At 38.1% G+C, this 23,043-nt stretch overlaps 2 protein-coding genes across 2 annotated transcripts in view; one reads left to right on the top strand and one right to left on the bottom strand.

Annotated features, from left to right (window-relative positions):
- The window catches only part of LOC123508829 (mediator of RNA polymerase II transcription subunit 19-like), a 35,377-nt gene extending 33,736 nt beyond the window's left edge, over positions 1–1,641 (top strand). Inside the window, exon 4 of the mRNA XM_045262754.1 lies at positions 599–1,641. Coding sequence (XP_045118689.1) covers positions 599–898 — 300 coding nt within the window. The 3' untranslated portion in view covers positions 899–1,641. The remainder of the gene's footprint in view (positions 1–598) is intronic.
- Positions 1,642–20,207: 18,566 nt separating this feature from the next.
- The window catches only part of LOC123508827 (dystrophin-like), a 35,361-nt gene continuing 32,525 nt past the window's right edge, over positions 20,208–23,043 (bottom strand). The window contains exons 14-15 of the mRNA XM_045262753.1: positions 22,471–22,701; positions 20,208–20,956 (exon numbers count right to left, since the gene is read on the bottom strand). Of these exons, the coding sequence (XP_045118688.1) occupies positions 20,850–20,956; positions 22,471–22,701 (338 nt within the window). The 3' untranslated portion in view covers positions 20,208–20,849. The remainder of the gene's footprint in view (positions 20,957–22,470; positions 22,702–23,043) is intronic.

Below are 23,043 nucleotides of genomic sequence, written 5' to 3'. Positions count from 1 at the left end.
GCGCTGGTGTATTCAAAAGCCTGTTGACTTGCGTGATACGGCGGGGCTTTCAAACTTGGAAAAAATTACCTGGATAAAATTTTGTTAAAGAGAGTTTGGTGTTCGTTAAACGAGCAGATGGTAGTAAAACGAAACCTTCGTTGTAGTGAAATTTCGTTGTGAACCTTCGTTAAGCAGGGGTTGCCTGTACTCTTCTCATGAATGATAAATCACCAACACCAATACATCCCATTACTTACAATAAACAACACTAAGGTTCCTCATGCATTTACTGAAAATCCTGGGCATAACACACAATACTTCCTTGTTATTGAAACAACACATTTATTTATAGAAATTCATTACTGTACAGTAATGTTTATTATTATGTACTTAGTAGTGCATGCAAGCATCAGTAGCAGTGTTTACTTCCACTACTTGCCGCTTAGATGCATCTGGCGCCTGGTTTGAATTTGCAAGGAGACACAATTTTGACCATAAATTAATTTTTACCCTATCTTGGTAATTGGTGTTTGGATTAACGGTCTTTTACTTTACTTAAAACAAGTCTGATTACCTCAGATATGATTATTCATACTTTTGCTTATGTTCTATACAGCTAGCAGCCTTTCGCCTTCATCCTGGACCACTGCCAGAACAGTACCGCTTCATGAACCAACCTCTAGGACAGCGAAGGCACCGTCGACATCGTAAACACAAATACCGTCCTGGTGAGACTCCTACACAGGATGGCTCTGGAGATGGGACAGATATGCATGAGAAGAAACACAAGAAAAAGAAGAATGATGATGACAAAGAAAGAAAGAAGAAAAAGAAAGAAAAGAAAAAGAAGAAGCAAAAACACAGCCCTGAGCATCCTGGTCTCTCCAGCAATGATCCTAGCAGAGTTGGCCTGTGAGCAAGGTGACATGAAGATCACACATTTTCCCAGGAATTCATACTCATAGACTGTACAACACATTTGTATTTGTCATGCTGGAAGTTGTCTGTCTGGAAAATCAAGCAACTGTGGTTTGGAGTATCTCATTCCAATCATTACTGTTGACATCTCCCAGTGATGGCCAGAAATCCAAGTATAAGTTATGGTGATGAATATATCACTAGGAAACTGGAGGTGAGTAAATGTTACAAACTCAAGATATCTTGAGCTGAATGAGTGTAGAATTGTCATTTTTGCAGGCACAGAAAAGCATTAGTTTGTTGTTTATGGAGATGATGACTTTTAATATTTGTATATTAGTGGATGTGTATGGAGATGATGACTTTTAATATTTGTATATTTATATGTACAGATAGACAATAAATTTTACATTTAAGAGGGAGGATTCACAACTCAGGAACTGAACAGTAGCTGTTTGGAAACTGGAGAAAAAAAAAAAGACTAAATACAAAACCTTTTCAATACTTTTATTTTCAGTGACCTTATAGATCTCATAAGAGTTATTGTATGAAATTACAAAAAATAAACTACAGTTGTAAGCTTTCATTCTTTCTTTGATTAAAAACTTCAATATTATTGAAATCTACATTGTATATAAACCAACACTTTGTATCACAAAGATTCATCTGTGCTAAAGATCATTACCATTTTTTTATAACCACTACTTATGTTAATAAAAATTTCTTTGGTAAAAAGAGAAATTTAAATGTATTATTGCCTAGAAAATATTCTTTACAGAATTTCGTAAGAATACTTTGGGTTCTAAAGTGAACAATGGTAATAAAGATATCAGGTATACCAATGATAATGACACTGAAGGTAACTGATGCATGCAAAAAAAAAAAAAAAAAAAAAAAAAAACCAATGAAGAAAACTTTCATTAATGGTTATAAAAGTTCAGATTATCTCAGGTGATTTTAATGTTTTATGTACTTATATATTATATATATTATATATACAGTGGCCGCAAAAAAAAGTACAGCAAGTCCTTATATGGTACTTTGTTATTCGGTAAATTCACAGTTACGGTATTTGGTAATTACTACCATTGATTCTATTTAAGGTAAGAAAAATTCACAGATATGGTATCTGCACGTGTTTTGTTTACACTGTACCGTAGCGCACCCACCACAACAATCAGTTCGCAGTCTCTTCCCGCATTTCCCACTGAACATAAGTGAAATCCTTACAGCATGTTTTTTGTGGATATTTTAAGGGCTGAAATCCTTACTGTCCCTTAGCCTCGAGAGGGACATCATCTGATAGAATACATGGCGAGTAAAAGGTAAATAAAAAAAAAAAAAAATTATTTCTTTTACGCAATACTTTACATTTTTTTTATATGACTATTTTCATGTCTGTAGGGGTGACTTTCGACGTGCTGGAACATATCCCCTATTATTACATGTTATAATGGGTTCAGTATACGGTAATTTTGATTTGCAGTAAGGTTTTCAGGAATGCACATGTACTGTGTAACAAGGGCTTACTGTATACATCTCCAGTGCAATAAAAAAGTACACACGTGAATATCTGTGTAGTGTTTATTTGCGTTGCCGTCACTACCAGAGTGGCTGGAGCTAGTGATAATGTTGATTAGCTGGAGCCCACCTCTCTTCATTGTTCCTTACCACACTAGGCCTCAGTGCACCTCTAGCACTTCTACAGAGAGGGTTTTTGTTATGCTACTCCTGAGCGCCCCTATTTGCTACTTGCACGCAACTTCATTTTGCTACCAGACACCCCTGATTCATTATTATGGATTATGCACTGCTGTCTCTTTAAGATCCTCCTCCTAGTAGAAGGTTGGTCTGTCATACATGTAGCAGTAGAATTAAAGGTGACACAGGAGACCATTTACAAGGTAAAAACCACAGCAGAGAACCTCTGTCTTGGTGCAGTACCAGCCAGAAAACCAGGCTCTGGGAGTCTGGGACACTATGGAAGGTGTCTCTGTGCACAGGCAAGGTTCTGGCAAGATTTTCCTAGCGAGTGGGCTTAGAGATAAGAGATACCCCATTAAGTATCTCCTTTAGCCCATAAATTCCCATGAAAGACCCCCATCATCCCCCCTCCCCACACACACACACACACACACACACAAAAAAAAAAAAAAAAAAAAAAAAAAAAAAGGAAGATCCCTCAATTACATCCGTCAACCTGAAAGAGAAACACCACAATCTCCTGCAGAACATCTTAGTGCAAACTATTCAACACCACCATCAGAAGGATTTAAAATTGGCAGCACACTATGCCGGAAAGAAAAATGCTTCTAAAGGAGGCTATGAAGAAACATTGCAGACTGGCAGAAAGTAATGTTCAGCAATGAAAGCACGTTCTGGCTGGTCATGGGCGACTCCAAGGTCGTGAGGAGGCCCAGTGACGTGTCCCATTATGACCCCACACTATATTGTCAAACTGGTCAAACACCCAGTGTTATGATGTGAGGGGCATTCACTGATCATAAGGGCTCTGTTGACTCTACTTTCTTCCTAAGAACGTGACGATGAAGGTAACTAATTATGTTGAGGTCTTGAAGGAGCACATGCTGATTTGGAGCATTCACCATGCAGAATGTTCTGTGCATGACTTAGCACCAGCATCTAAGTCCAAGGCTGTCAAGAAGTTCATAGTGAAAAACAATATATGTTCTCAATTGGCCAGGCAACTCCCCAGACCTCAACACCATCGAAAATGCTTGGTAAGTAATAAAGACCAAGCTGGAGTATTCGTATCCAGCAGCATCACGAACCTGACGGAGGAGCTGAAAAAGATATGGATCTACATAGATGCCTCATACTTCTGCCTTGCTGCTTCCATACCCAGGAGGATCCAGAGTGTTCTGAAATCCAAGGGGAATATGTCCAAATACTAATAATAAGAAAAAATTCTAAATAAAACAGTCCTATTTTGTATTGTATAGTTTTACTAAGCAAAATTCAGTGATGTATACTTTTTTGCGGCCACAGTATATATACAGTAGGGTTCTTATAACTTGGCATGACAGGGACTCCAGTCTTGCCAAGGTATTCAATTTCCTGAGTCATGCAAGCATCCCATTCCCTTTTCATCACATTTTATAACAAATCAAATCACTGTATGACCCAGCAGCAGTGAAGCTTTGCCAAGTGTAAACTACAAGATGTGGAGATGACTCGGCAGCATACTGAGATGAATCGGAATGCTAGAGAGAGATCTCACAGCCCAATTCTGGATACAGGTTCAAAGAAAGTGCAGTGTAACACAATGGGATGTGGTTAAAACTTGGCAAAATGCTGAAATACATGAATTTTTTTGCTTTTCATTATTTGCTTGAATTCTGAATAAATTTCTTCAATTCATATTTTGTTGACTTGCCGACTCATATAGAGCCAAATTATGAGGGTTATGCTGCACACGCGTGCGCGCACACACACACACGTGGAAAGCGGCGAGGCAAATGGGCAAGCCTCTTAATGTGTTGCCCCTGTTCACCTAGCAATAAATAGGTATGGGATGTAACTCGAGGGTTGTGGCCTCGCTTTCCCAGTGTGTGGAGTGTGTTGTGGTTTCAGTCCTACTCGAAGATCGGTCTATGAGCTCTGAGCTCACTCCGTAATGGGAAAGGCTGGCTAGGTGACCAGCAGATGACCGTGGTGAATTACACACACACACACACACACCTAACATGAAGAAAGACTGAAGGAAATGGGACTGCCAACCTTACAAGATAATAGAGAACAAGGAGACCTAATAACAATGTATAAAATAGTAAATGACTTTGAAAAGATACACAAAGAAGACCTGGTGCTGGTGACAGAAGAAGCTAGAAGGACAAGAAGACATGTAAAAATTAGGATGAGGCAGTGTGTTAAGGATATTGGAAAATACAGTTTTCCAAGTAGAACGGTGGAAAAGTGGAATGCATTGAGTGATGAAGTTGTTACAGCACATAATGTGCATAACTTTAAAGAAAAATTGGATAAATGGAGACATGGAGACAGGACACTATGTGCCCCACTTGAACCTCATACAATACCACTAGGTAAACTAGGTAAATACACACGAGTGGATATTGTACCCATATTCAAAGGGGGTAAAATAAGGAGGATCCATTAAACTACAGACCAGTGTTATTGACCTGTGTAATAATAAAAATATGTGAAAGGATAATAAAGAAGAAATGGATGGAATATCTGGAGGAGAAAGGTACGTTGACTGTTAGACAGTATGGATTCAGAAGAGGAAGATCATGTCTCAAATTTAGTAATCTTCTACTCAAGAGTGGTTGACATTTTTTTTTTTTTTACGGTAAGGCCTATAGCGCCTGTAGGCACACTTGAAGAGTGTATGGGAAGCGCTGTTTAGCTTCCGCCCATTAGTGGCGCAGGCAATTTTATTTATAGTGGTACCCATATTAGGGCCCATATCACTGCCCAAGCTCATCTTGAGTGTAACCACCTAGAACCTGGGTATCATGGTGATATGTAGGTAACTTTAAACCACTTGCCAAATGACAAAGTGTTTTAAGGCTGTATGTGGTGGAATTCGAACCTACGCGTGGACGTCTGCCCGATCCCACGCTCACCACCTTATCCACTATGCCACTGCATGGTTGTGTGGACTACATCTACTTAGATCTAAAGAAGACATCTGACAATGTCCTGCACGAAAGGTTATTGTGGAAACTTGAACAAAATGGAGGACTAAAGGGAGGACTTCTGAAATTGACAGCTGACTTCCTAAAACACAGAGAAAGGAGAATAACTATGAGCTAAAAAATATTGGCCAAGAAAAGTCTTAACTGGAGTTCCGCAGGGGGTTGGTACTAGCACCAATAATTTTTGCGGCAAATGTGAACGATGTACAGGCAACCCCCGTTTAACGAAGGTTCACTCAACGAAATTTCGCTACAACGAAGGTTTCGTTTTACTACCATCTGCTCGTTTAACGAACACCAAACTCGTTTTACCAAAGTTATATCCAGGTAATTTTTCAAAATTTGAAAGCCCCACCGTATCATGCAAGCTGACAGGCTTTTGAATACACCAGGAGCTGCTGGTACTAAGGCCTGCCTCAGGAGAAATCCTGAGACACTTGTAGAATAAAGATCAAGATCAAGCCTCTCGTGGACAACACAGGCGCTGCCGATACAAAGGCCTGATTCAGAAGAAATTCTGCATCACCTGTAGCATCAAGATCAAGATCAAGATCACGTGCACCACTCACTCCCCAGTCAAAACATAACAGCGTCACCAGCAGCTCATCTTCCCTAGTTCAACTTACCACCAAAACGCCCTGCAATGTGGCCCAACGTTCCTAAGAAGACCAGGAAGTGTGTTACTCTCGAAGTGAAGCTGGGTATTATTCACAGACAAGAGAGAAGCGAGTTTGTTGTGTGTGAGATGTGTGGGCATGACAGGAAGGTTGTTGACTTTTCTGAGTGTATGCTGTGTAGGCTCAAGAGCGAGAATTTAGTTCTTTCTCTAGAGCACCGAGAATTGCGAGAGGAAATGAGAAAGCTAAGTGAGGGGAAAAGTGCGAACGAAGTTCTCATCTTTGAGTTGAAGGAGATTAAGAGGCTTGGGGAGGCAGTGAAGAAAATTAGGCGAGAGATCAATGTTAGGCCAAAGGTTGGACCTTCTGAGGGCGACAGGGTGGCTTGGCCCTCTGTCGGGAAGAGCAGAGTGGGGAAGAGGGAGCAGACGAGCCAGACTGGGAAAGATAGTAGTCAGGATGGGCAGAGATGGCAGGTTGCGAGGGGAAGGAAAGCGGAGGCAGTTAGGGAGGATAGGACTAAACCTGTTGAGTGTGAAAATAGGTTCGGTTTGTTGGAGGGGGAGAGTGAGAGCGAAGTCAATGATGTGGTTGTGGTGAGTGAAAGGAGAGAGAAGGGGGTAGAGGAGATGAGGAGGAGGGTTGTGCCTAGCACACCTCAGGTGTGTGTGGTGGGTGACTCTCAGGTTAGGTACTTAGATAGCACTTTCTGTGGGAAAGACCGGGATAGGAGGACGAATGTGTGTATGCCTGGTGCAGGTGTGAAGGCAGTGAGTGAGGAGGTGCAGAAGAGAGTTGGGGGGATGGAGAGGGAGGGTGTAGTAGTTTTGCACGTAGGTGGGAACGATGTCAGAGCAGGTGGGTCGCAGGAGTTAGTGGCAAGATTTCGGGAAATGTTAGGCAAGATAAGGGAGAGTGGTAGGAGGTGTGTAGTGTCAGGAATCTTGCCTCGTGTGTATGTTAGCAGGAATGGTTGTCTAGGGCCATTGGTGTGAATGATCGGGTAAAAGGGATGTGTAAGGATGTGGGTGTCAGCTTTGTGGATGTATGGGATAGGTTCTATGGGCGAAGGGATTTGTATGCTAGGGATGGTGTGCATCTGAGTAGGAAGGGTGTGGATGTGCTGAGTGGATGTCTGGAGGGGGGAGTTGGGATGGAGTGTAGGGGGTGAGGTAGCAAATGCATTCCAGAAGAAAGATGTTAGACATAAATTAGATAGGATAAACAGAGATAATGAAAAGATTAGGAAAGATTTCCAGGTGCAAATAGGAGAGAATAAGATTAGGATTCCAAATAAGGAGACAGCATCTAGAAAGATTTCCAGGTGCAAATAGGAGAGAATAAGATTAGGATTCCAAATAAGGAGACAGCATCTAGGAAGGTAGCAGGACTTAAATGTTTTTATGTAAATGCCAGGAGTCTTAGGAACAAGAAGGATGAGTTATCTAGTTATATAGTTGAGGAGGACTTAGATGTTGTATGTGTCACAGAGGCATGGGTAAATGAGGAAAAGTTTAGGGAAAATAGGAAAGAATATGAAGTAGATGGATACATTATGTATTTACACCAGAGAATTGGTAGGATAGGTGGAGGAGTAGTTATTTATGTAAAAATCCTTCATTTCCAGTCAGGTTAATGGTATTAAGGTAGATAACAGAGTAGAGTCCTTATGGCTGGATGTTAGAGTAAACAAAAGTAAGGTTATTAGAGTAGGAGCTTTTATAGACCACCTAACCAGTCAGCAGATGTAGACAACCTTATGGTAGATGAGATAAATAGGGGTGTACTAGTCAGACAATTATCTTAGGGATTTTAATCTTAAGTCAGTAAACTGGGAGAGGATGGTAGGAGATGCTAGTGAAAATAAGTTTATGGAAAGTTTTCAGGATAACTATTTAGTGCAGATGGTAGATAAACCTACTAGGGGAGGAAGGTTTTAGACATAGTACTAACAAATATTGAGCATTGTTTAAAGGAAGTTGAGGTAGGAGAGACTTTAGCAAACAGTGACCATCATATAATTAGATTTATCATTAATTCCAGTAGGGATAATATAGTGAATAAGACTAGAGTCCCAAACTATCAGAAAGGCAATTATGGTAGGTTACGTCAGTTATTAGGAGAGGTAAACTGGGAAGATAGTTTTGGAAATAAAACTGCACAGGAGATGTGGGATATTTTTAAGGTTGTAGTAAAGGGTATAGTGATGCAGTGTATCCTTTACAAAGATATAAGGCAGAGAAACAGGAAGCCATTATGGTGGACTCACGAGATAGGTAGACAGATCAGAGAGAAGAAGAGGGCATATAGAGAGTTGCAGAAAAGTGGGAAGATGTAGATTTGATTAGGTACAGACAGGTCAGGGATGATTTGAGTAAGGTTATAAAAAAAGTAAAAGGCAGGCAGAGATAAAACTAGCTAGAGCTGGGAGTAAAGATCCCAAAAAATTATATAGTTATTACAAGGTCAGTGATAAAAGAAATAAGGATAGGATTGGACCACTCAGAAAAGATGGTGTAGTAGTGGATCAAAAGGAAGACATAGTAGAATTATTGAATGAACAATTTTCTTCAGTATTTACTAGGGAAAGAATAGGAAATCCTGTTACAAACAGTGCAACGAGTAGTTTAAGAGCTTTAGAAAATACTGATATAAAACCGGGAATTATTACGAAATTTATTCTTGAACTAGACAATAGGAAAGCTAGTGGTCCTGATGAGCTACATGCCAGAGTACTTAGGGAGGGTGTAGACAGTATTTCTGAAGCACTTAGGTTTGCTGAGATACCTCAGGACTGGAAGTTAGCTAATGTTACACCAATATTTAAAAAAGGTAGGAAGGATGATGCGAATAATTATAGACCGATCAGTTTAACTAGTATAGTATGTAAGATACTAGAGAAAATCATTAAGGGTAGTATTTGGGAGCATTTAAATAAGAATAGATTAATTAGAGATACCCAACATGGCTTTAGATCAGGGAGGTCTTGTCTTACAAATTTGCTCGATATCTTAGAATATATTACCAAAGGAGTTAGATGATGGAAATAGCATAGATGTTATATATCTAGATTTTAGCAAGGCGTTTGATAAGGTACCGCATAGGAAGCTAGTGTACAAATTGAGACTACATGGGATAGAGGGTAGGTTAGTTGATTGGATTAGTGAATGGCTTTCTGATAGGAAACAGAGAGTAGTATTAAATGGGGCAATGTCTGAGTGGAAGGAAGTGGTTAGTGGGGTACCCCAAGGATCAGTGCTAGGACCTCTTCTTTTCTTGGTGTACATTAACGATTTAGATATAGGAATTAGTAGCAAAGTATCAAAGTTTCCAGATGATACTAAGATAGCATGTGCAGTACAGGGTGAAAAGGACAATTACAGAATACAACGAGACCTGGACAGGCTGATAGCATGGGCAGACAGGTGGCAGATGGAGTTTAATTCTAAAAAGTGTCAGGTTATGCATTTAGCTATGAGATGGAGGGATGTTGGCTAGAGGCAGTAGAGGAGGGAAAGGATTTAGTAGTGATAGACAGGACTATGAAATTTTCAAAGCAATGTTTAGAAGCAAGAAATAGGGCAAATAGGATCCTAGGTTTTATAAATAGAAATGTTAGTTATAAAAGTAAGGAAGTGGTGCGTAGCTTATATAATTCCTATGTTAGGCCCCATTTATAGTATTGCATACAGGCCTGGTCATCCCATTATAGGCAGGATATCAACATGTTAGAAGCAGTTCAGAGAAGAGCAACTAGGATGATACCAGCATTAAAGCGCCTGGAGTATAGAGATAGATTAAAGGAATTAAACATGTTTTCATTTGAGAGGAGATGTATAAGAGGGGATATGATAGAGTTATTTAAAATGTTCTCAGATATAAACTACATAGATGTGAGATCTTTCTTTACCTTAGAGGAGGGAAGTAGGACTAGAAATCATGGCAGGAAGATTAGAAAGCAAGGCTGCAGGTTAGATATAAGAAAATATTTCTTTAGTCATAAGGTGGTAGACTTCTGGAATGCATTGCCAGAGAGGGTTGTAAATAGCACTAGTTTGACAATGTTTAAAAACAGATTAGATAAGCACTTAAATTTATTAGATTTATAATTATGTATAGCGCTGCATGATAGTTTTTATAAGAAATCACAGATTGTAGAGGAATTTGCTGCAGGACTTAGCCCTGTTAATGGGCCAAATATTTAGAATTAGTATGTAATGTATTGTGTAGTACTTGTAAGTGTATCTTTAAGTACTGATGACGAGGTCGCTGTGCGACTGATACAGGATAACCTAGATGGGCCCTGGTGGCCCTTTGTTATCCTATTATTTATGTTATGTTATAAAACTAATAACATTGCTTGCCACATCTTCACTCCATCTACTGTCTACTATTTTCAAGTCAGCAAACTCTATTAAGAAGGCTGGTGAGACCGCATCTTCCTTGAAAACTAAAAGAACCACCTGAACTCGTGACTCTACAATGGATAAAATGGAAAGCCTTGTGGAAATGCGGTACATAAGTTTTGTATGCGCTACCATGATGCGCACTTTGTTTACATTCCACAGGTTGCCGGTTAGTGTATTTCCCGTTTCACTCTCCCTCCCTTCATAAAGTTAAGATCAACAACATTATAAAGTTACGTACATACATACATTAGTGTACATTATAATGACTTAAATTAAACTACCTAAATGTTTAACTTCATAATTTTTACTTTCATTAAACCTTTTACTGTACTATGATGCACTCTCGCTTTGCTTACTCTCAATGGAAGTTCAAATCAGTGGTTAAACTTGTTATAATCGGTTCGCTTATAGAAGTTTCGCTTAACGAAGTGTTTTTTTTAGGAACGTAACCCCTTCGTTAAGCGGGGGTTGCCTGTACCAGAAAATATAGACAGTTACATCTGCCTGTTTGCAGATGATGCTAAATTAATGAGGAGGGTGAATAGAAAAGATGATTGTGAGGCACTACAACAAGACTTGAATAAAATAGTGGAATAGTCACTAACATGGGAAATGGAATACAAAAAAAGTGCAGCATATTAGAATTTTGAATGAGCAAAAGAAGAATGAAGGGAATTTACTTAATGAGGAGTGAAGAAATTAAAAAGAAGTCTGAAGAAAAATACCTTGAAGTAACTATAGTGGATAACTTGTCACTAGAAAAGCACATAAATAGAATTACAGGAAATGCCTATGAACTTTTGAGAAATATAAAGGTGGCATTCACTTACATAGACAAAGGTATGATAAAAAAAAAAAAAAATAATAATAATAACAACTCTAATACGCCTAAAATTAAAATATGCAGCTACAGTATGGTCACCGAACAAATAGAAACACAAGGAAACTAGAAAGAATACAGAGGACAGCAACAAAGCTTCCCCCCAAGTTTAAGTGAACAGTCATATGAAGAAAGGTTACGAATACTAGGTTTTACAACCTTAGAACAGAGAAGGGAAAGAGATTTAACAGCAGTGTACAGACCGATGGACTGAAAAAATCAGATAGAGAAGACTTACTAATCTGGGACACCAATGACACAAGAGGACATGGAAAGAAATTAAGAAAGGACAACTCCAGGAGAGTTATCAAGAAGTTCAGCTTTTCCTAAAAGATGTTTAGAGGTGTGGAATGGTTTTAGGTAAGAGAGTTATTGAAGCAAGGATGTTGGATTTGCATAGATATGGAGACAGAACAGCATGAGCATAGCTCTTTTCTTGTATGTTACAACTAGGTAAATACACACACACACACACACACACACACACACACACACACACACACAGACAGCGGAGTGCCACAGGGGTCAGTATTGGCGCCAATATTTTTTCTCGTATATATAAATGACATGCCAGAGGGAGTGAACAGCTACATAAATCTGTTTGCGGACGATGCGAAACTGTACAGAGTCATTAAACAAAAAGAGGATTGCGAAATACTACAGGAAGACTTAAACAAGATCTGGAAATGGAGCAAAAAATGGGAGATGGAATTCAATGTGGACAAAAGCCATGTCATGGAAATGGGAAAAAGTGAAAGACGACCAGTGGGAATCTATAAGATGGGAGATGGAGTAGAACTAGAAAAAGTAAAAAAGGAAAAGGACTTGAGAGTGACAATGGAAGAAAATAATCAACCGGTAAGCCATATTGATAGAATTTTCAGAGAGCGATAATTTGCTAAGGAATATTGGAGTAGCATTTCATTATATGGACAAGGAAATGATGAAGAAATTGATAAGTACTAAAATAAGACCTAGATTGGAATATGCAGGAGTTGTGTGGACTCCCATAAAAGAAACACATAAAAAATTAGAGACTACAAAAATGGCTACAAGAATGGTTCCAGAATTTAAAGGGATGACATATGAGGAGAGACTAAAGGCTATGGATCTACCAACCTTGGAGCAGAGAAGAGAGAGAGGGGATCTAATACAAGTTTATAAATTGATTAACGGAATGGATGAAGTGGATAATGAGAAAATGATCCTGAGAGAAGAATATGACTTTAGAAGCACAAGATCGCATAGTAAGAAACTAAGGAAGGGACGATGTCTGAGAGATGTTAAAAAATTTAGTTTCCCGCAAAGATGTGCTGAGACTTGGAACAGTTTGAGTGAGGAAGTGGTGTCAGCAAAGAGTGTACATAGTTTTAAAGAAAAATTGGATAAGTGTAGATATGGAGACGGGACCACACGAGCATAAAGCCCAGGCCCTGTAAAACTACAAGTAGGTACAACTAGGTAAATACACACACACACACACACCAGATATTGTATGCCTGGTGGAAACAAAGTTAAATGAGGCAATAAAAATAGACATAGATAAAAGGTATAATATATGGAGGAGACAGAGTGGGTAAAAGAGGAGGAGGAGTCATGATACATGAGCATAGCTCTTTTCTTGTATGTTACAACTAGGTAAATACACACACACACACACACACACACACACACACACACACACACACACACACACACACACACACACCAGATATTGTATGCCTGGTGGAAACAAAGTTAAATGAGGCAATAAAAATAGACATAGATAAAAGGTATAATATATGGAGGAGAGACAGAGTGAGTAAAAGAAGAGGAGGAGTCATGATGATGTTAAGGAAAGAGATGGTGGTAAATCAAGTGGAGTTTGGGGAAGGAAAATCAGAAATACTGTATATTAAGATACATATTAACAAAAAGGAGTTAACAATCATTGGAATATATGTGCCACCTAAAACAAATTCATGGACCAATCAAGAATATAAAGACATGATTGATAACACACAATAAGGAGTCTAATGAGAATAATTAAAGAAAGGAGAAAAGTAATATTAGTAGGAGATTTAAACTGTAAGGAGGTGGACTGGGAAGATTATGAAAGTAGTATGGGGGAAGAAGCCTCGGGAGATAGATTCCTGAATCTAATGATAGATAATATGATGGTCCAAAAAGTAAAGGAAAACACAAGATTCACAGGAAACGATGAGCCGGCGAGGTTAGACCTAGTTTTTACAAGGGGTATACAAATGAACGATGATATAAGATATAAGTGCCCATTGGGAAAGAGTGACCATGTAATGTTAGAAATTGATATAGAAGAAGGAAAGGAAGATAAAGACGATTCATATAAAGGAGACCGATTAAATTACAGAAAGGCTGATATTGAGAACCTCAAGAATTATTTTAAAAACATAAACTGGGAGGAGATGGAAAACTCTGAGACAGTTCAAGAGAAGTATAACTTATTTTTGGAAATATACAAAACAGGAGTCAGGGAATATGTCCCGAAATATAGACCTAAAGAAGAAGGAAAGAAAGATTGGTTTAATGCAAGGTGTGCTAGGGCAAAGGAGAAAAGAGATGGAGCATGGAAAAGGTGGAGGAGAAATAGAAATCCAGTAGATAAGGAAAACTTCAAAGCAGCAAGAAATTAATATGCTAAGGTGAGAAAGGAAGAAGAAAGAAACTATGAAAAGGACATTGTTGAAAACCGTAAGGAACAACCGAAATTGTTCTACAGATTCATAAATGGAAAAATAAGGCAAAAAGAAACAATAGAAAGGTTAAAAGGAGAGAACGGGATGGTGGAAGACCCAAAAAGTATGGCAGAACTGTTAAATAGTAAATTTCATGAGGTCTTTACTAAGGAATCCAAATTCGAAAGACTACAGGGTAATAGAGAGATTGTCCATATGAAAGAGATTAAAGTAACCAAGCTTGAAATAAAAGAGTTGATGACGGAATTAGATGAAGAGAAGACAATAGGACCGGATGAAGTCTCAGGCAGAATATTAAAAGAATGCAGAGAAGAACTAACAAGTCCTATAAACATCATAAACTGCTCAATAGAAAATGGAACAGTACCAGTAGAATGGAAAAGAGCTGAGGTGGTTCCCATATATATAAGAGCGGAAAGAAGGAAGAAACTTTAAATTACAGACTGGTATCACTAACTAGTGTAATTAATATGCAAGATGTGTGAAAGAGTAATAAAGAAACAATGGATAATAGAGTTTCTTAAAGACAACAAATTATTATCAAATAGCCAATTTGGTTTTAGAAAAGGTCGGTCGTGTGTAACAAATTTATTGAGTTTCTACACTAGAATAGTTGATAAAAGTACAAGAGAGAGAGAGGGATGGATTGACTGTATTTATTTAGATTTAAAAAAAGGCGTTTGATAAAGTGCCACATGAAAGATTACTATGGAAGTTAGAGAAGGGTGGCTTAAAAGGAAGCACATTGAGATGGATGGAAAATTATTTGAGAAGGAGAGAAGTAAGGACGGTAGTTAAAGATATGAAGTCGAAGTGGAGAGCAGTAGAAAGCAGACTGTCACAGGGGTCAGTATTGGCGCCAATACTTTTTCTCATATATATAAATGACATGCCAGAGGGAGTGAACAGCTACATAAATCTGTTTGCGGACGATGTGAAACTGTGCAGAGTTATAAAGCAAAAAGAGGATCGTGAAATACTGCAAGAAGACCTAAATAAGATCTGGAAATGGAGTAAAAAGTGGGAGATGGAATTCAATGTGGACAAAAGCCATGTCATGGAAATGGGAAAGAGTGAAAGACAACCAGTGGGAATCTATAAGATGGGAGATAGAGTAGAACTAGAGAAAGTAAAAAAGGAAATGGACTTGGGAGTGACAATGGAAGAAAACAATCAACTGGTAAGCCATACTGATAGAATTTTCAGACATATAATTTGCTAAGGAATATTGGATAGCATTTCACTACATGGACAAAGAAATAATAAAGAAATTGATAAGTACTATAATAAGACCCAGATTGGAATATGCAGAATTTGTGTGGATCCCATAAAAAGAAACACATAAGGAAGTTGGAGAGACTACAGAAAATGGCTACAAGAATAGTTCCAGAATTTGAAGGGATGACATATGAGGAGAGACTAAAGGCTATGGATCTACCAACCCTGAACAGAGAAGGGAGAGAGGGGATCTGATATAAGTTTATAAATTGATTAACAAAATGGATTAAGTGGATAATGAGAAATTGATCCTGAGAGAAGAATATGACATTCAAAGCACAAGATCGCATAGTAAAAAAACTGAGGAAGGAAAGATGTCTAAGAGATGTTAAAAATGTAGTTTCCCGCAAAGATGTGTTGAGACTTGGAACAGTTTGAGTGAAGAAGTGGTGTCAGCAAAGAGTGTGCATAGCTTTAAAGAAAAATTGGATGTGTAGATATGGAGACGGGGCCACACGAGCATAAAGCCCAGGCCCTGTAAAACTACAACTAGGTAATTACATACACACACACACACATGTATGTGTGTGTGTGTGTGTATGTATATATATATATATATATATATATATATATATATATATATATATATATATATATATATATATATATATATATATACAGTAAGGTCTCGGTTTACGTCAGAGTTACGTTCCTGAAACATGACGTAAGTTGATTTTGTACGTGACTCGAGTTTCCATACATTTCAAAGCATATTATGGAGTTTTCAACCAATCATTGTTTATGGTCATTCAGGTAAGTTAAAGGTTATATTGTTATATTATTTACAACTATGTAGGAATATGAAACACAAGCTTGTTTTTGTTGTTGATTAGGGCCACGAACGCGAAGGACTGCAGGTTGCCGAGAGGGGTGGACGCCTGAGGCCGCCAGGAGGGTGGGCAGGTCGAATGTTGTGACGCCCACAGGGCGGACAGCTGGGAGCGTAGTGCAGTGCGGTGGGAGTAGAAGCGTGGACAGCGGGGCAGGAAATGCAATAGGGATCAGCAAGTGAGCTGCGAGTGTCGTGTGGCCCAGGCAAAGGCTCCAGATTTGTTATTGTTGTGATGGGTGTGCGAGCCCTCAAGGTCGTCAACCTCCCCGTTGTCATGGTAACGGGCTTCCCATTTTCTTCTTCCCTCCCTCACACACAGCTGCTGCCTCCCTTCTCATGTCTTTTAATTATGTCCTCTTTTTCTTGTAGCATAATGGTTTTCCTTTTCTTAGCATCACTGCTGTCACTAAGAAGTTTTCTCTTTGGTGCCATTGAGCAAGATACTAAGAACTTGAGCCAGTAAACGCAGAAGTAGGATAACACTTGCCAGGGGCGATGGTGTGGTGGAACTGAGGCAGGGTGTTATTGTATTCAAGCGTGAGGCGGGCGGTGTGGCGGGCAACCAACAATAACAATAAATCCCGCACTTTACGATTTATAAATTTTTAATTTTTTTAATCTTAAATTGCCTTATAGTGGACTGACGTAACTAAGAGTTTGACGTAACTCGAGACCGACATAACCCGGAACTTTACTGTATATATACAGTCAACCCTCGGGTATCGTGACTTCGGCTATCGCGTTTTTTTGCTATCGCGCACCCATGAAAAGCTGCAAAAATTTCATTATCACGACCTCAGATGCCTGCTATCCCACGCCCCGCCATGACGTCATGGATAATCTGAGCGCTCATTGGCCAAAACCGCCTTCCCGCCAAGATCAATTCGGCTATCGCATTTTCGGCTATGGCGCGCGGCTATTTCGGCCCCAATGGGACCGATCGCGATCTGCTATGTACTATTAGACTTACAAAAAATATTTTGATGGGACACTGGTACATCCATACTTTGCACCATTAGGAACATATATTTGCATATTTTTATGTCATTTTCAATCAGACACATAGATAAATAACCAAACGTTTATATTATGAGGAATGTAGGCATGAATATCTGTATATATATTTTTTTAATAGGGCTTCCACAAGAGCGACAGTTCAGCGCGATAGGCAAGACCAACTTGTGAATTAAACCAGCTGGCGAACAATGAAAACTACACAGATAGCGATTGGTGCCATTGGGCGCGATAGCCGAGGGTTAAGTGTATATATATATCCCACTTGATAAGCATCTCCATTCAAATACATTCACAAGCATTCCTTCGTATTATTGTCTTAAGGGAGCATAGCCAATTTTACCCTTGTGCGGAACATAAGAATAGGACCTATTGCTTTGGTTAGCTTATGGATAAATCCCTTACATAATGAAATATAATTCATGTTGTGCTTGAATAAATTATGCAAATCACTTTTAGAGCAACAAATATTTATGCAAATTTTATGCACTATTTTTGCTTGCCTTCTCTATTGAGTCATTTTGTTTTTGAGCGCTTTGTTCTCTGTGTTTTTTGAAGGAGTAACTATTGCAGAACAATTTCTAGTGAATAATTTTTCCCTTAGTACTCTCCATCTTAGTGTAAATATTACTTACTTACAAGTTCTCTGACAACCTAGTGATTTTGAGAGAGAGAGAGAGAGAGAGAGAGAGAGAGAGAGAGAGAGAGAGAGAGAGAGAGAAATAGTAGAAAATGTTTGAAACTACATATATTTACTTCAGTTACTATAAAAAATAGAAACAAATTTCTTATTTACAACAAAACAAAGATCACTCTATTTGGTTAAAAACTAACAATGTTAAGGCTTCTGAATGGAAACAAATAAGTTTTTCAGGAGTGTAAAGTGTAAAAATCCCACAGCTGTCCTTTAAACATGCGCTGCTTAGTAATCTTGGTCTAAATACTTTCTCCTTCCTCTTCACCACTACCTTGTGTTTACTGTCACACTTCTGGATGTGAGAGGTAGTCATAATGCTGGTGTGAATCCAAGAATTTCACCTATGTAGCTAACTTATGTAGTCAAGATTCTCGTAATATTACAGCTTCCCAGAGAGTAGATTTGCTTGTTAGTGTTTTTGTACTTGTACTAAATGCTTTATTATTGAATGGAGAACAATCTGACAATCCAAAAGGCCATTTTAGGGAAGTCCAGGGACTATAGGTAGGTAAAAAATGTATATTGCTAATGAGCAATACAGCAATACTCCACTTAACGAACAGGATAGGGGTGTCAAAGCTGTTCGAAGAGCGAAAATTCGTTAAGCGGACATAATTTTCCCATAGGAAATAATGAATAATGGAATAGGGGGGATGTGTTCTGGGCTGGTCCCCAACATACCACATGGGTAAAAAAAAAATTATATATATATTTCTATTAGCTTTTTACAAACTTTGCCCCCAAGAAAGGATTGTTTTGTAATGCATAAAGTGAAATCTTACATGGAATACCAAAAAATAAAGCAGAGATGAGATCGCCCACAGACGAGGCGGAGACTCACAGCGACTCGGCCGCTTCTTCTTCTTGTGACCCTTTTAGCTTACGTGTTGTCTTTCACCACGATATTTATGTTTACACTCCTCTATTGCCTACTATAATGGATATCATATCTTAGTATTCATATACGCTCATACCATGAGGATAACCTCGACTCCGTGGCATTGAGTGATAGTGAATTACTAATGAAATACCATGGTATTTCATTACTAATGAAATACCGTGGTATTTCATTAGTAATTCACTATCACTCAATGCCACAGAGTCAAGGTTATCCTCATGACATGAGCGTATATGAATACTAAGATATGATATCCATTATAGCAGGCAATAGAGGAGTGGAAACATAAATATCATGGTGAAAGACAACATGCAAGCTAAAAGAGTCACAAGAAGAAGAAGCGGCCGAGTCGCCATGAGTTTCCGCCTCGTCTGTGGGCGATCTCATCTTGCTTTATTTTTTGGTATTCCATATAAGATTTCACTTTATGCATTACAAAACAATCCTTTCTTTGGGGCAAGGTTTGTAAAAAGCTAATAAAAATCTTGTTTTGTGAACATAAATGAATATATAAGATAGTAACACCACCTCCAGAGATGGTTCCCAGCAACCTCAGAGCAACCTCGTGACCGTCCCTCCAAGCGTTCATGGATGCCATTTCGCGGCAGGAGGTTGTTCTGATGTTGTTAAAGAATCTTGGATCCAGCTCCAGGAGCACTAGAGACAGAGGTAGGGAGGCAGCCAATCACAGCGAAGCTGTCGCGTTTGGTCCCTCACCCGGCAAATTCAAATCCAGAAAATTTGCTAAAACAGATGTGGTTGTACATTATGCAGACTTTTTGGTCTAACTTTATATAGTACATTAAACCGGAAATTCGTTAGACGAACGTTCATTAAGCGGACTATTACTGTATACCCAACCTTTCCCTAGTGAGGTCCACAGACCTCTGAGAGCAGACACAACATTCTGCTGGCTCTGGCCACTGAGTTAGGCTGCTAAACACTACCAGAAAATAATTATTCATAAAAAATAATAAAAAAAAAAAAAAAAAAAAAAATACCTGTGTTACCAGGTTGCCAATGATTGCAATATTTTTATATATTTTCCTAAAAAAAAAACAATTGAAAAATAATTTCACCACAAAACTGAGAGAATGTTGCCAACACCATATTCATATTTTAGAGAAAAATTATTTTTCCGTAAATTTTTGGAAAAAAATATTAAATCTATGGTGATGCCCCCTTAAGGCCTTCACAAGATCAGACCAGTGTTGTCTGGAATCCATATCTCAAGACTACAAAATATATAAAATACTGCAACTTTCAAGTGGTAGAATTAATTTCTTGTACATGCAATGATACGAACGTCTATTTATTTTTATGAAAAATATGAAGTAGACAAGACAGACACCACTTTTTCATACCTTACTAACACGACCCTCAGTTCTGATGAAGAAAACACATGTAACTCATTTCTACTTGATGGTTCTGTAAGTTGTTGAATGCAATGAACTTATGTGTAAAAACACTTTACTCAAGCCATAATTGCATGACTTAGAAGTCTAAATGGCTATAATTGGTCATAAGCAAATAGATATGGTTGACAACCTTTCACTTATAACTGCCCAGTCTATTTTATCACACATGGATAGTGAATCTCATTACAATTAATTACAGATCTGCACAATTCTAAGTATACTAAAAAGTAAAGAAATGATATATGCAATCCTCTCCAAACAAAGCCTCCATTGTGCTCACAGTGCATCACTATTACTATAGGTAACAATGTCAAAATGCTTGGTGTATGGTAAAAGCAACAAATGTGCATCAATATATATATGCAAATCTTCTGAACTACATTTTAAACATTTTTGTTACTACCCTAAGTTTTTGTACATAACTGGTAAAACCCAACAAAGCTAGCTTCTTTTCATAATAATAATATTACAAAATCCAGGAAGACAAACCACCATTGTAAATCTAAATAGCCATCAGTCAGGTTGGCTGGGAACAGCATTCACATACTCAGCCAAAATGTCCCCAAGTTCACAGGCAGCTTCCACCACACCATTGTCATCCTTTGCAAGCTTGTTGTCATCTATTTTAAGAAAAGAAAGCAGAGTAAAAAAAAAAAATAAAAAAAAATAAATATATATATATATATATATATATATATATATATATATATATATATATATATATATATATATATATATATATATATATATATAGAATGCAACTTATATATATATATATATATATATATATATATATATATATATATATATATATATATATATATATATATATATATATATATATATATATATATATATATATATATATATATATATATATATATATATATTGTTGCATTCTTTCGTTCACTATTTTTATATCATATATGAGGCGTTCAGAATAGTAGTGACGTAAGGGCCAAAAATTTTAAAGACAGAAAAATACAGTTATAGTTTTGCAACATCCAGAATGCAATAGCTTTTTACTGAGATGAGGTAGAAAGCTCTAGTTTTTTGCAAAATGAACCTCTATAACAGGGCATTGCAACCTTTGTAAGCAAAATGTTAATTACATTCTGAAGTTGCTCATTAACTGTGTTTTTCCCGGGGGGGGTCGGGGCACCTGTATTTTCGTAACGAAAAATTAATAATAACACTATTGTAATATTAATAATAAATAACCCCCACCCTTAAAACAATAATAAAAAAAATAAAAGTTACTATGTAAAGCTCTTGTTGTGTGTGTTTGTGCATGTTTGGTGTGTGTGTGTGTGTGTGTGTGTGTGTGTGTGTGTGTGTGTGTGTGTGTGTGTGTGTGTGTGTGTGTGTTTCACTGTTTGATCTGCTGCAGTCTCTGACGAGACAGCCAGACGTTACCCTACAGAACAAGCTCAGAGCTCATTATTTCCGATCTTCAGATAGGCCTGAGACCAGGCACACACCACACACCGGGACAACAAGGTCACAACTCCTCGATTTACATCCCATACCTACTCACTGCTAGGTGAACAGGGGCTACACGTGGAAGTGAGCGACAATGGCTGGCTCTCATTAGCTGTCATCAGTCACATCGCATCCCTGCCTCCCTACTGGTTGCTGAGCAGCCCGGGTGGAGATACCTTGATGTAAAATTCACTGTTCAGTCACTTTATTGTGATGCCAATACAGTTGATTAATGCCTTCACTGCTAGCGGAATTTCATCCTTATTACCATAATACTTCTAACGTCAGAGATGCGAGCTAAACACAATAGGAAGATGGTGCTATACCACAGCTTGCTGAGATACACCATGGTGGAAATGCAGGCCACCCATTGCCTGCCCAAGTAAATACATAATTTTTGAGCGAGTGCAAGAGGTTTATTTTGGTTGACGGCCGCATGGCCGTGCGTACCCCTCCAAAGAATGGGAATTTTGACCATGTTGTGGGCAGAATTTTGACTTGGACAGTGCAGATTTGGAAAGCCGAAGGCGAGACTAAAAATGCTATACAAACCTCAAAATCGGCTGGAGTGGCGCTTACATCACTACTATTCTGAACACCTCATATGTAACTGTTACCACAAGAAAATATACTACTATCAGAGATTAATTACTTTGTGACTCAGCTGAAAGGAAGATCTGGTCGAGTTGTACCAAAATGTCCTCCAATTCTTGCTTCATGTCACTGGATGTGGCATCTCCAGTTTGTTTGGCTCTTTCCATCTCCATGTGGCTCTCTGAAGAAGACCCTGCACTACAACACATTGAAGTAAGGTCACTGAAGTTGACCTCAGTAAAACTGGGTAGTCCTGTTACCTGGGGTACATTTTTTTCTCCACTATAATCTGAAAAAAAAAAAAAAAAAAAAAAAAAAAAGAATAATAATCATAATTATAATTATTTGTCTGAAAGAAAATTTCCTTTTCCATTAACTCTGGATCCATGGTTCAAGGTATCAAACTCACATATAGACAATAAGAAAACCCTGGCTCAAAGGATTTATGAGATCTGCTTCACCACATTTCCCTTACTACTAAGAAAAAAAATATATGTACTTTAACAAATACTGCAAATTAGTACATAATTTAAAAAGAAACATTTAACGTATCAATATTAATTTTTCTTAAGGTCTCTTAATTCTAGTGAATTGACAAATGTAGTCTTGTTATCCTCTCTCTTCAGCAACT

Source organism: Portunus trituberculatus, chromosome 25 (genome assembly GCF_017591435.1).
Source record: "Portunus trituberculatus isolate SZX2019 chromosome 25, ASM1759143v1, whole genome shotgun sequence".
Taxonomy (NCBI): domain Eukaryota; kingdom Metazoa; phylum Arthropoda; class Malacostraca; order Decapoda; family Portunidae; genus Portunus; species Portunus trituberculatus.
The sequence above is the reverse complement of the archived record's forward strand: the minus strand, read 5'-3'. Positions and strand labels throughout refer to the sequence as shown.